The following is a 14541-nucleotide window of genomic DNA, read 5'->3' as shown; positions in this document are numbered from 1 at the left end:
TCTGATAGTGTACCTTGTTACCATGGTAGTAGGTCTGATGGTGTACCTTGTTTCCATGGTAGTAGGTCTGATAGTGTACCTTGTTACCATGGAAGTAGGTCTGATAGTGTACCTTGTTACCATGGTAGTTCGTGGCTGGTGTAACTAATGGTGAGTTGGTGCAATCACTCACAGTTTTGTCAGAATGAAAGTAAACAATATTGAATGAAATTTGAATATATTTAATAAAATGGATCACAAACATGAGTCCAGATATACAATGAACACTTTTTATAACCAGTATGTGTAATAACAAGATTAAAATAACACTGTTATCACATACACACCCCTTAGATCAACATTTCACATTGCGTCACTTCGCCAGGACAAGCGTCCTATGGTTTGACCTACATGTACATCACATGTAGGTCAAAATATAGGAAACTCGCCCTGGCAAAGTGACGCAATGTGAACTGTTGATCTACAATGCATACAAAGACGAAAGCGACGTTTGCTACAGACGTTGCCAAACTACGCAGTCATGAATCAATGCTGCCTGATTGCAACACAGCAGGATATTGCCGCTACTTCCACTTGGAGATCTTTTTCTCTATAGTCACTCACTTACTCATATTGGATAATACCTCACCTCGTCGATCGTTTGATCTTAACTAAATCAGTACTCGCCAAGGATTGGGTTGTATGGCTTGTATTGTATCACTGACGTTCCGGGGGGGGGAGAGAGAGAGAGAATTCAGAGGTAAATGCATCAGGATGTACATGAATATTTTATATATTTTAATATGGTGGTGTTGAATGTATTAACATGTTTGTAACGTATACATGATGTTGTACAAGTATAATTTTGTACCTCATAGAAAGAATGAATCATCATCCTTCATATTACTGGACTACTTCTGGGCACCTAAATTAACAGTGCCAGATGGTGATACAGCCTTATCCTATAACCCCTTATAGTTACTCTATCCAAAATCAAAGGAAGGCACAGTTGGGGTGAACCACCATATACAACCAGCATCGTTGACTTGAACCTGTCTTCAAACAAAGTGACACTATAAACCACTTGTTGTGGAGACTTACATGATAAGGAGAAAGACAGACACATGACAGACAGATACCAAGAGAAACAGCTTCCCACATTATGAAAGTGGATGACTGGTTTGTTAAATCTTTATTAGAAATAATAATGACTTTTTCCATATAATTACAACGTTTTTCATCTTATAATTTTGAATATCTGCGAGTACCGGCACATGTCTTGCAGTCCGACTTCGCAGTGTTTTTTGCCTTTCAATTCCTGGTTGGGCTTATCTGCGGGTCATATCATTTTCTTTCGTATTTCAATGGTCAAATTAACACCTCGGCTTATCTACGGGGTCGGCTTATCCGCAGTCATATACGGTACATACTCTAGGTAGAGAACCATTGAGAGTCATTGGTGTCATTCTCTACAGTCAATAAAGGAGTTGCTCTCAGATTGTAGGAGTAGATAAGCAAGTATATTACATTATAAATTCCACAATCGGCATATAATCTTAATACAGTCGAACCTTGCTTATCCAGACAGTTGCGTTTTCTCAAATAATGTCTGTATAAACAAATTTCCTGATATCCAGAATCCCTTGTCATTTACAGGATGCAAAAAAGTCTATTATATAATGCAAGATATTATTTGAATATTATGCACAGTAAAAAACTATTTCGTATCCCTTCAGCGAATTCAGGTGAACGAAAGGTGATAACAAACTTGGTCAATAGAAATGTGAAATTTGTGATAAAACATCATTAGACATGAAGATTTACCTTTTAAATTGTATTTCCTGTTCTGCTAGGCATTGTTTTACATGCAGGGATTAAGATAACCGTGTGTTTTTTCTCGTAAACTAAGCCAAAAATAGCAATCAGCTGTACACACATTTTCTCTTAATCTATCGGAGATTCAGTCAAAAAATACCTAATGATATAACTCCATCAAATTTTGATGCAATGATTGGAAGAAATTGTATCTGAAATTATTATTATATCAGGAATTATATATTCCATTGTCATGTTATTTTAGTTGCAGCGCTTAACATATATATTTAAAACAATAATAACCATGGCATAAGCATAGCATTTTGGTACAACTGATTGCTGTTGCCAGATGTAGTTTGATCTGTCACAGTTGAGATTTTACTGCAGTCTTTTTATTATGTTTGCATATAATTCTCAGGCTACAACAAATATGACTTTTAACGAGTCAAAGTATGGCATGTATGATATATGTATCCATTGTCAGTCAACTACCTTTCGTTACAAGGCGTCAATAGCGTTAATCAGTTCATGGCTGGTGTAACTAACGGTGAGTTGGTGCAATCACTCACAGTTTTGCCGGAATGAATGTAAACAATATTGAATGAAATTTGAATGTATTTAATAAAATGGATTACAAACATAAGTCCAGATATACAATGAACACTTTTTATAACAAGTATGTGTAATAACAAGATTAAAATAACACTGTTATCACATACACACCCCTTTGATGTCAGATGCCAGGTGTTGAATTGCAAAACAAACATCATCAAGCAAATTCTAAGCATAAAAAAGAAAATTTCTTGTTTAATAACACTAATGGTAAAGCTCATGAACCATCTGCTAATTATCATTTTTACACATTTTGTTTTGGAAAATCCAGAACATCGTGAAGGTTACCCTAAGTTACAGGTTGAATGAAACGGAATTATATGAAACTACACACATGATAAAGAGTTAGCACCTGACTATCAACTGATAGAGATTGGGAATCACAATTGTTTACAACTACGGAATAAAAATCTTTCATTTAATAAAATTCCAAACAATTTTTATCAATAAGGCAAAAGACCTAATATTTGATTATATAATCCCACCAACTGCTCAATGAGTGAGTGACTGAGTGAGCATAGTTTACTTTACTTTTAGCAATATTCAAGCTATATCATGTCGGGGACACCAAAAATTGACTCTCACACATCATAGCCATGTGGGAACTGAACATGGGCCTTCGTTGTGATGAACGAACACTTTAACCACTGGGCTATCCAACCGCTAACTGCTCAGTAAAGCAAGAGATGCATAATGAAGAGGAAGCATACCACTCAAAGAAGTTGAAGAACACCCATATTTTTCATATGACTATAGTTAGTCTGTCATGACAGATGTGTTCTTTAACATGTGTACATTTGACCACTTTCTTAATGTATAGTGTTCATATTTTTTTGTTGCTGAGTGCAGCATGAAACAACAACCAACCATCTTACTCTGTTGAGTAGTATATAAATATATGTTGAGACCTGCATGAATAAAGGCATGCAGTGTGTACCGATTCCACCATCCCCAGGAAGACAACATTTGTTACACTTCAACATTAGGATCAGATCCGTGGCCAAATTTTCTGTTCAACCTGTCTTCATTCTTGAGTTTGGGCGTCTCAGTTCTAGTGTGCCAAACCAGCACCTGTGTTGAAAAGATACAGCATTAATATCAGCAGACTGACACTTGACAGAAGATGCTAACATCAGCATGATCAGTAGACTGACGCTCATCTTCCGAAGGCAAGGGAGTTAACTGACTGTAAAAGTCCAGTTTCCACCCTTGCCAAACTAGGCTGGAATTCCAGAGTTACATTTTGGCTGGACTAACGAGTCTATGCCTAGTCCAATCACAATCATGCAACGAACTAGACATCCGGTTCGTAAACAACATGGAATTCAACATGCCGATTTCGATCAAATGCAGGATTTGCAAAGCATGTGTACCATCAACTGGGCATCAACAGATATTTTCCAAATCTTTTCATGTTTTTAATCAAGGTGCTCAAATGATTTGATGCACTTCGCAATGTAAGACCCATTTGTATTACAATATAGATCTTGATAGTCAATCTTGATTTGACTGGGTGCCGCCATTTTGTTAGAAGCAAATGCAAGTGGTATGAGAGGTAGACAGTAGACTGACACTAGACTTTGTAAATTGAGATCAGTATTCAACATAACTGAACATAATAACATCAATAGATGTAACACCAGTCATAACTTTTTCAATGCCCATAACAAGATCTCAAGCAACTGATTAAAACCCATTTTTATGGCTATCAAGAAAGAGTCAAAACCTGTCTTTGTGTGGCAGAAAGCAATAGTGAGTGAGTGAGTGAGTATGGTTTTACGCCGCTTTTAGCAATATTCCAGCAATATCACGGTGGGGGTCACCAGAAATGGGCTTCACACATTGTACCCATGTCGGGAGTCGAACCCGGGTCTTCGGCGTGACAAGCGAACGCTTTAACCACTAGGCTACCCGACCGTCCCCAGAAAGCAATAGTCTACACTAATGTTTTGTGAGGCTGCCTGGTTATACAGTAACCCACCTTTGTGCAGTGATCAGCGAGGGGCTCCAGATCGTCCAGGGTTATCTTCATGCCTGAGAGGATGGTGGATTCCTGGTACCCTCTCTTCACATAGTTGGAGAACTCCACCTCAGGATACTGGAAGAAAAGTTGGAGGTTGACAGCAAACCCTGCCATGTCCATAGCAAATGGTCGATCTGGCTTCCAGTATGTGAACCAGCCAGTCACCTGCAACACACAAATTAGAAGCATCAGAGTTTGTTTGAGGTAAACTCAACTATTTCCATGTACTTTACGTCTGTAATAATCCATGAAGATCCAGGTAAGAATTCGTCTTCAGCAACCCATGCTTGTCAAAAGACTTATGGGATTATTTGACAAGGTTGTCAAGAACGAAGATGCATCATTAGTGGTTAACCACTTGTGTTAACAAACTGTGACCTGACATGGTACCTCCCTCGTGAAGATCCGGGTAAGAACTGGTCTTCAGCAACCCTTGCTTGTCGTAACAGGCGACTTACAGGATCGGGAGGTCAGGATCACTGACTTGGTTGATGCATGTCATCGTATCCCAATTGCGTGGATCGATGCTCAAGAAGTCAATCACAGGATTGTCTGGTCCCTACTCAAGATTATTTACAGACCGCCTTCATATAGCTGTAATATGTCTGAGTGCGGTGTTAAACAACAAACAAACTTCTGTAATCACCAATAAGTATCAACAGACATTGGTTATACAAGAATTGCATCCCTATGGCATCATGGTTGTCATTTACTGAGCCAAGAAAAGTGAATTGCCAGCACATTTCAACAGAGCCCTGATCCATTCAATAAATAAGAATGATCACTGTTATGTAATGTCCATATCGGCACATCAGAATTCAGAGTAACCTCCCCTTGGTCTGTATATTATGTACTAACCATGTTATGTTCTCCATGTTCTAGGGAAGGGTGGGATTTTGGGGAAAGAACATCATTTCTTCCAGGATATAATGGAAACAAAATAAACTGCTTCATGTTTTACTTGAAAAAGTACATCATTCACTAGATGTCCTGTAGGGTACGGAAGGATAACTCAGGTATTCGGGTAGGATGGGTCCAGAGTAGGACCCGGGTACCCACAGGACTACCCAGACCCGTGGTTAGTCACATAATATATTGTTTAATGACAAAAACTCACTATAGCTCAGTGGTTACTAGAGAACATTGTACTATACGGCGCCCCTATGTAATCGACGGTCCCCTGTACCAGTGCACATGCGCAATCGGAACCGGAACCAGATATAATTACAAACACGCCCGTGTTTCAACCTGTTCGATACTTGTTTAGTTATTGTCATTTCACGCTGATTTTCTCAAGTAAACTGATCGAACAAATGGAACTCTGTTCTTATTTAGTTACACTACAAGTCGCTGATGTTCGCATTTCTTTCTGACGATACACACATTCCTTTTGACTTGTATATGTCTGAGTAAAGATAAAGCTTCAGTCAACTTCAGAGTACATATGATCTGATTGTTAGATACATGCATCAAAATAGTTTTAGCCAGGGCTGCGGCAAAACTATTCCCAATCAGACATTTTGTTCCCAACTCTTGAGACCTACAGCCGGTACCTGGGTTGGGTCTGGACATAGGGGTAGGGTACTGGGGTAGTAAATTTGCCCTAATGTCCTGAGAAAATAATGACAGCCATGTTTAAAGTCATACTGAAATTCTGTTTGCAACATATTTATACAAATTGTAAGCTTGACAATCCTTGTAGTTTCCATAGGAAGGTCCAGGGGAATAGCTGGGATCATGCAGACAAAGTTACAGCTCTGTAACTGTGTAGTTTTAGAGGAGATGTCATAAAAATATAAGTTAGCAAAAACCTGGACGACAACGTCCATAATAAGCTCTCTTGACTTTCAGTCAGGTGAGCTGAAAATGTATTGTGGGCCTAGAAAAGGTTTGGCTTTATGTCTAGAAGCAGCGACAGAGAAATATTTCTGCCTCTAACAAAGACATAAAAACAGCAACACACCATTATTCAGAAGCATGACATGCCCAAGAATCCCGTCTAAATCTAAAATGCTAAATCTTATGGACGAATGAGCAACAATCCAATCAAGTATTACCACCCTGTTGTCGTTTGAATCATGGCACCTACCTTTCCATTTTTGACAACAGGACTTTCATATCTTAGACTTCCTACAAGACCAACTGGCCACACGGAGACTTTTTGTGTCTGTCGCATCTGGAACACAAATTAACATCCATTGGTCATCGTTACACATATTGTAGGAGCATGGAAAAATTAATATGCATTTGGGGGATGTAATACATATAAACCCCAACCCACACCCCATCTCCCACCCCCACCTATAATAGATGACAAGTCCCTAACCCTGTGACTTTGACCGTATTGACATATATAATTTTATTAACTTGTTAGACCTGCTTTCAGAGTTGATCCACAAAGCATTTTGAACAAAAACAATACTTGTTTGAAGTAACACCACTAGGATGCGAACAATGAGCAACTGTAAGCTTTACTGTCCTACAACAGGATGCAAACAATGAGCAACTGTAAGCTTTACTGTCCTACAACAGGATGCCAACAATGAGCAACTGTAAGCTTTACTGTCCTACAACAAGATGCCAACAATGAGCAACTGTAAGCTTTACTGTCCAACAACAGGATACAAACAATGAGCAACTGTAAGCTTTACTGTCCTACAACAGGATGCCAACAATGAGCAACTGTAAGCTTTACTGTCCTACAACAGGATGCTAACAATAAGCAAATGTAAGCTTTACTGTCCTACAACAGGATGCCAACAATGAGCAACTGTAAGCTTTACTGTCCTACAACAGGATGCCAACAATAAGCAACTGTAAGCTTTACTGTCCTACAACAGGATGTGAACAATGAGCAACTGTAAGCTTTACTGTCCTACAACAGGATGCCAACAATGAGCAACTGTAAGCTTTACTGTCCTACAACAGGATGCCAACAATAAGCAACTGTAAGCTTTACTGTCCTACAACAGGATGCCAACAATAAGCAACTGTAAGCTTTACTGTCCTACAACAGGATGCAAACAATGAGCAACTGTAAGCCTTACTGTCCTACAACAGGATGCCAACAATGAGCAACTGTAAGCTTTACTGTCCTACAACAGGATGCCAACAATAAGCAACTGTAAGCTTTACTGTCCTACAACAGGATGCCAACAATAAGCAACTGTAAGCTTTACTGTCCTACAACAGGATGCCAACAATAAGCAACTGTAAGCTTTACTGTCCTACAACAGGATGTGAACAATGAGCAACTGTAAGCTATACTGTCCTACAACAGGATGCCAACAATAAGCAACTGTAAGCTTTACTGTCCTACAACAAGATGCCAACAATGAGCAACTGTAAGCTTTACTGTCCTACAACAGGATGTTAACAATGAGCAACTGTAAGCTTTACTGTCCTACAACAGGATGCCAACAATAAGCAACTGTAAGCTTTACTGTCCTACAACAGGATGCCAACAATGAGCAACTGTAAGCTTTACTGTCCTACAACAGGATGCCAACAATAAGCAACTGTAAGCTTTACTGTCCTACAACAGGATGTGAACAATGAGCAACTGTAAGCTTTACTGTCCTACAACAGGATGCCAACAATAAGCAACTGTAAGCTTTACTGTCCTACAACAGGATGCCAACAATAAGCAACTGTAAGCTTTACTGTCCTACAACAGGATGCCAACAATGAGCAACTGTAAGCTTTACTGTCCAACAACAGGATACAAACAATGAGCAACTGTAAGCTTTACTGTCCTACAACAGGATACAAACAATAAGCAACTGTAAGCTTTACTGTCCTACAACAGCCTGAGCATATTCACATAGAGAAACCGGATCCAAAAGGAGTCTAAAATCAAAGTACACAATTAATGCTGAAGGGGGCACAGGTGGACCAGTCGTCTCAGGCACCACAATTCGCTGTGCTGAGTGGCGTCCTTTAAGCACGCCAGAAACCTGTGATTGTGGGATCGAATCCAGGTTCACCCTGATAATGTTTCAAGGTTTTTCAGCACCATACCCATGTTTGTGGTTTTCACCAAAGGGGTAAACGTCTAAGACCTGCATTACCTCGGGCTTTCCTCCAAAATTAACCTGACACGCTGTGATTTAACAGGAGTGCAGTTCAAAATGGCATCAAGCCCAACTCACTCACTCACACACATAATCCTGTAATACATACCTCTGCAAATATCTTTAGATCATATGTATTGTCATCGTCGGCAAAATACACAACACCAGGCTGTTTTTCAGGATTCAGGTTTTTTCGTAACCATGACAACCCCATATTCCTCTGTAATACACCTCTTGGTTTTAACCAGTTAGGATCATCCAATTTTAATTTAACTTCTTTAGGTGTGAGAATGTTTAAATGTGTGTAAGATAAGCCACACAGATTCAAGAAGTTGGTGACTAGTTTAGTTCTTAATGCTGAATCTTCTATCACTATCCAATGAAAATTTGGCAGGTGAAGAAAAGTCTGTGACAGCCTGGTCAGTTCAGCTTTCTGCTCACTTCGATTGTAAGTGGGCGTAATGGCATATATAACAGGCATTGACTGATCAAACACTCGATTGTTCTTCCCCCGAACTTCCAGATTTAAGATGAGGTCTTGTATTTTCTTTTCTGATGTTCTCAATTTGTCCCCGGCTTCTCTAACTTCTTTGTCTTTTTCTTTTATTTGGTCTCTATATCTGGCCAACAAATTTTCCAATTTTTGTTCATTTTCATTCGGACACCATACACCTGAAACAAAGATGGATCAGTTTAAGACACTGCAAATGCACACAATGCAGTGTTGTCTGCTCGGTTATTCCCAACCTAGTTCCTTCTATGACCAACACGACCCGAGAGTATGTACGCCAATAACAAGAAACCTTGTATTCCATGCAGGACAACAAAGATATCATAAATAGTAGGAATGGGTATTGGAGGTTTAAAGTGTCTCACAATATTTAGCGATGCACAAGGCCGTATTGGAATATGTATCACACTATATTGTATAATCCTAAATTTTGAATTCAGAAGCAATCTGATACATTAAGCAATGAATAATTGAAGTTCATAAACGGAACAAAACAAGATGCTGGTACAACATGATGTTTATTCAATCAATAAATACGCAGCCATATTGGGGCCCCGGATGCATGCTGCGGGGCACCGAAGGCATTTGACAAGAAAATAACATTAAACACATGATAAAAATTGCTATTTGACATCACCCAATATATCGAGCATGATAAAAGGATATTGTGATATGTACCGGGAAAGAATGAACCTCAATTTACCAAGGTACCGATAATACAGCACATCCTCAATAAATAGATATGAGAAGTACCTAACAAGTTTTGCAAAGAAAAGATAACATCCTGAAATTTGCAGGGTACTGAGTTCTACTCTGCTTTAGAATAACAGGGTTGCAGTGATCCAGTCTTTGACCTTAATCAATACTGAGTGAGTGAGTGAGTGAGTGAGGTTTTACGCTGCTTTTAGCAATATTACAGCAATATCACAGAAGGGGACCCCAGAAATGGGCTTCACACATTGTGCTCATGTCGGAAATCAAACCCGGGTCTTCGGCATGACAAGTGAACGATTTAACCACTAGGCTACCCGACCGCCCCCATAATCAATACTGACTAAAATGATCACCTATTGACAGTGCCAGGTGTCCTCATTGATTATTAGTGAAAAGTGTTACTTTATATGCATAATTCTCATCCAATTCTCAACCAGTGAGCAAATCGATGAATAATTTAAGCCATTTAACAGTCATTTTCCATTACAAAAATACAGTATTTAAGCACTGTTAAAAACAGACACTTCAATATGTAAATGAACAAAACCTCTGTAACCAACAATGATAAGAGGGTCTTCGATCATGTCGATACAGATGTGTCTACAACATCCTATTTATTCTGTCCTTCCGTGTAAAATCAACTTACCAAAATTGACCATAAAACACATGAAGACCATCAGAATAACTCCAAAATAAAGGTACCAAATTCTTGCAGACCTCATGAGATACATTGCTGACTGTTGCCCCTCCACCAGTGTAGAGATCACATACAGCAATGATTGGCGTATCTGAAATAGAAGGCATCACACATAGGTCACACATGTAAAAAGATTTCACTTATAAATAATCACATGCTATACAACCGATAATTCTCTTAAACGTTTCAATATGGCAACTAAGATCAATTAACCAGGGTCCCGTTGTACAAAGCGATCTTAGCGCTAAGGTGATCGTAACTCCCATACCTTAACATAGACTTACGACAGTCGTAGCGCTGAGGTCGTAACTCCCATACCTTAACACAGGCTTACGACAGTCGTAGCGCTAAGGTTGTTTTGTACAACGGTGGCCAGGGTGTCGTTGTACAAAGCGATCTTAGCGCTAAGGTGATCGTAACTCCCATACCTTAACATAGACTTACGACAGTCGTAGCCCTAAGGTTGTTTTGTACAACAGCACCCAGGATCCTGACACAAGTGGAAATCTGAAAGGTCACTTAATTGTTTTCTTCCAAAATACACTTGTATGTTTTTAACCACAAGTTCAATATGAGTTGTGGACTAGTTGGATTTAACTCATGGTTTCTACCTTTAGTAACAGTTATTTGGTTGAAACATTGCCAACAGTTATGAGGCAGGGTGCAATTTTGGGGGTGCTCATGTAGCGGCCATAACATTTCCGAGACCCGTGATGAGATTCGAACCACAGACCTTCTGACCGAGGTCGGACACCTTGTCCGCATGACCAAAGAGGTTAACCCCGTCAGCAAGCTGACATGGTAGGATGTCACCTGTGGGACGGCTTCATGCCCTGCTACATACTCCCTCGTCAACAGAAGGCACATCCCGGGCCGCATAGTAGGGTACTGAGGCTTATTTTTCTCAAACTTAATATGAACATGCTCAACCCTACGTTGTGCGCCAATGTAGCGGCCACAAAATTTTCGAGTCTGTGATGCAAGCTGACAAGGTAAGGATGTCATCTGTGGGACGACTCCATACCCTGCTACACTTACATATGTTAAATATGTTGGCAGCTGTTTTGTTTCAAGGATCCAAAGGCTAAGGCAGAATGGGGATAATCTACACTAAACCCAAAAACAACTGACGCATATCATCAAAGAGGCATACATAAAAATGTATTTACCAATACTAAATACCAAGCGCGGGTGGTGAACAGATTCCATAATCTCACCGGAAACATACATTATTATAGAAACAATAATAATCACCTAAATACATGTTTATGTCCAGAATCCCAGTTTAAATGTTTGGTTGACTGCCTGGTCCGAAATAAGAACAATAATTGATGAGTAATAAATGTTTAAAATTTAAAGAATTAAAGTTATGAACATTCATTCGAAGTTTTATGAGAATCTATTTTCATTGCTGTTGGTGTATTTGGTGTCAGCTAAAATCAGTGGTCACCTAACTCGGCAATTGTATCAGCTATGTGCTATGAATATATCTCTGCATTGGTGGTGTTTGAGGAACTGATACATCCTTAGGGCCACAATGCACTGGTAAGCTACCAATCACATAAAGCTGAGCGTTTCATTAATATCAACTCTCCCGGTCTCTGTTCTTAGCCAGACAGTGGCAAATAGCTGCCCGTACTTTTATTATACGTCGTTGAAATCTAATTCGCCATCTTGACGTGTTTACCTGTATTGCAGTATGGCTGACTTCCACGTCCTTACGTTTACACCCATCGTGTCCGCAGAGGCTTCGCACTTCGACATCAGGCAGCCCGATACCTGTTCTCTGAAGTTTGAAGGAAGGGAGGTAACTCTCGCGTACCTATCAGCAAGACAAGCTTTCCTCGCGGGTCGTCACCAACCACGGTCTCAGAAACATGTGTAATTGCCATTTTATTTCGTTTTGGCCCCTCCGTTTTTACAGACGATCGTTATTTAAATCGAAAAAATAAATGATGAATTCTTATATTTCAATGAAAGAGATCAGTTATATAGTTATAGATCTGTAAGTACCTTTAGAGCGCAATAAACCAATAAACTCACTCATATCATGTGTGAGACCGGAATAAGCTTCTCCTTGCTATGAAGAGCAGCAAAACGGGGAAAATAACTAAAATGGAAAAAAAATACTATATCGATTTTAACATTTGCCACACAAAAAAGTAAGAAATGTTTTATTCTTTATAAAAACCTCAATAAGGGATCTGAGGAAAAAAACTAATAGATCTAGTTACTTTAGAATAGCCTTATGCGAGAATAGTTTATAGCATACAAGCATATAAGGTACTCTCGTATACTTTTTCAAATGTTTGGATCCACAACAATTTCTAGTTTACGGGTCCTAAATGAAAGATACGCAGACTTGTGTTGAATTACAATACGTGATTATCAAACCTCAGTAGCAGGCTTGCGAATATGGGAAGAACGAAAACTTTTTCTTATTCTATAAGTTTTTTCTTTTCGTTGTATCAACTCTACCCGTGGTTATTCCGAGTAAGAATATAACCACCCACACACCACACACCCCTAAATGGATCGGGTGGCGAGACTCGGTTACTTGATTGACTGCAGGTGATCGTTTCCCAATTGCGTAGATCGATGCCCGTGATTGTGTGTCCCTGAACTTTTACGATCCAGACTGATATTTACATACCTTTGATGTAGCGGGAATATAGCGGAGTGTGGCATTAAACAACAAATTAAAATTCAATTTATGTTGGCTAAGTTTGTGAATAAATATTATATATATCCTTATACTTAGGTGAAAGGGGAATCGACGTTCTCATATTTTTTCTGTTATATTGTATAATCCATATAGATCCAAATATGCAGTTAAGCTTGGTAAATAAAAAATAACGTGTGTGATAATATTTTCCTTCGACCTTCAGCTTTGTTAAGTAATGCCAACATTGTTGTAACTTGTAATGTATTACATACACTGTTATTACGTAATGTGACACATTGTGTTTCTGGTTATTTTCCGACAGGCTGTTGAATAAAGAATACACGCTTGTTGTAGTGCTGTTAACAAGGGGAATAGGTGATCATTACATTCGTGTGTGAACCATGCTATTTTTACGAAGTTGTGTCAGATTCGGTGTTTTAATCGATATCATATATATCATATAATTTGTTTGTTTGTTTGTTTGTTGTTTAACGTCGCACTCAGCAATATTCCAGCTATATGACGGCAGTCTGTAAATAATCGAGTCTGGACAAGACAATCCAGTGATTGACATCATAAGCATCGATCCACACAATTGAGATCGATGACGTGCATCAACCAAGTCAGCGAGCCTGACCACCCGATCCCGTTAGTCGTCTCTTAGACAAGCATAGTCGCCTTTCACGGCAGGCATGGGTTGCTGAAGACCTATTCACCCGGATCTTCACGGGTCATATATCATATAACATAATTCAGACACGTTTCATAAAAACAGTACGACAAAGACTATTAACTAATGTAAAAATGTCTACGTTTTCGTCCATTCGATGCTTATTTAAGTTTATTTACCATGTTGCGACATTTCAGTTCAGACACATAATACTAATGCCTTAATAAAATACGGGTGCAGGCTAAAACGGCACCTCAGCAAAACGTCACCGATTTCTCTGGCGAAAACGGCACCGCATTTGGCGAAAACGGCTACTATGTGATAGGCGAAAACGGCACCTCTATTTACCAGGAGGGTATTCTCTTGGCCTCACAAAAAATGTCCTGGACAGTAGGGGGCTAATTTCTACTGTAAACTTGTTTAAACATTTCACTATTATTAGTGTTTGTAAGAGGCGATGTGAGTTTAATTTCATTATTTTACTTCAAGGCATGTTATGTTTTCACAATAAGTTGAGTTGTGTATTGGCTAAGTTGGAAAATAGTTGGAGTAGAGGCTAAATTCTAATGTAAACTAGTTGTAACATTTCACAATTATTGGTGTTTGCAAGCGACCATGTTAGTTTTATATCATTTATTTTATCAAGGTTAAAAAAACATAAGGTGCCGTTTTCGCCAGGCATTAGTAGCCGTTTTCGCCTGAGGCGAGGTGACGTTTTCGCCAATCGGTGCCGTTTTCGCCAGGTGACGTTTTGCTGAGGTGCCGTTTTAGCTATAACCCAT

At 39.2% G+C, this 14541-nt stretch overlaps 1 protein-coding gene across 1 annotated transcript; it reads right to left on the bottom strand.

Annotated features, from left to right (window-relative positions):
• Positions 1–1286: 1286 nt before the first annotated feature.
• LOC124144700 (galactosylgalactosylxylosylprotein 3-beta-glucuronosyltransferase I-like) lies at positions 1287–12240 on the bottom strand. Its single transcript, XM_046514240.2, has 6 exons — positions 12112–12240; positions 10374–10515; positions 8612–9174; positions 6519–6605; positions 4388–4594; positions 1287–3477 (listed from the first exon to the last, which is right to left on the bottom strand). The coding sequence occupies exons 2-6, from the start codon at positions 10456–10458 to the stop codon at positions 3376–3378; spliced, it is 1044 nt and encodes a 347-aa protein (XP_046370196.1). The 5' UTR covers positions 10459–10515; positions 12112–12240; the 3' UTR covers positions 1287–3375.
• Between the last annotated feature and the right edge of the window lie 2301 nt (positions 12241–14541).

This window comes from Haliotis rufescens, unplaced genomic scaffold (assembly GCF_023055435.1).
Source record: "Haliotis rufescens isolate VD_foot unplaced genomic scaffold, xgHalRufe1.0.p SCAF_3, whole genome shotgun sequence".
In the NCBI taxonomy this organism is placed as follows: Eukaryota; Metazoa; Mollusca; class Gastropoda; order Lepetellida; family Haliotidae; genus Haliotis; species Haliotis rufescens.
This window is presented reverse-complemented; position numbering and strand designations above follow the sequence as displayed.

What these genes read in the sequence shown, in the direction of transcription:
- LOC124144700 (XM_046514240.2), bottom strand. Translation starts at nt 10,458, where the DNA reads ATGTATCTCATGAGGTCTGCAAGAATTTGGTACCTTTATTTTGGAGTT. An exon ending in CTGTTGTCAAAAATGGAAAG is followed by an intron (nt 4,595 to 6,518) that starts GTAGGTGCCATG and finishes TGTGTGTTGCAG; the next exon opens with GTGACTGGCTGGTTCACATA. An exon ending in TCGCTGATCACTGCACAAAG is followed by an intron (nt 3,478 to 4,387) that starts GTGGGTTACTGT and finishes TTTTCAACACAG; the next exon opens with GTGCTGGTTTGGCACACTAG.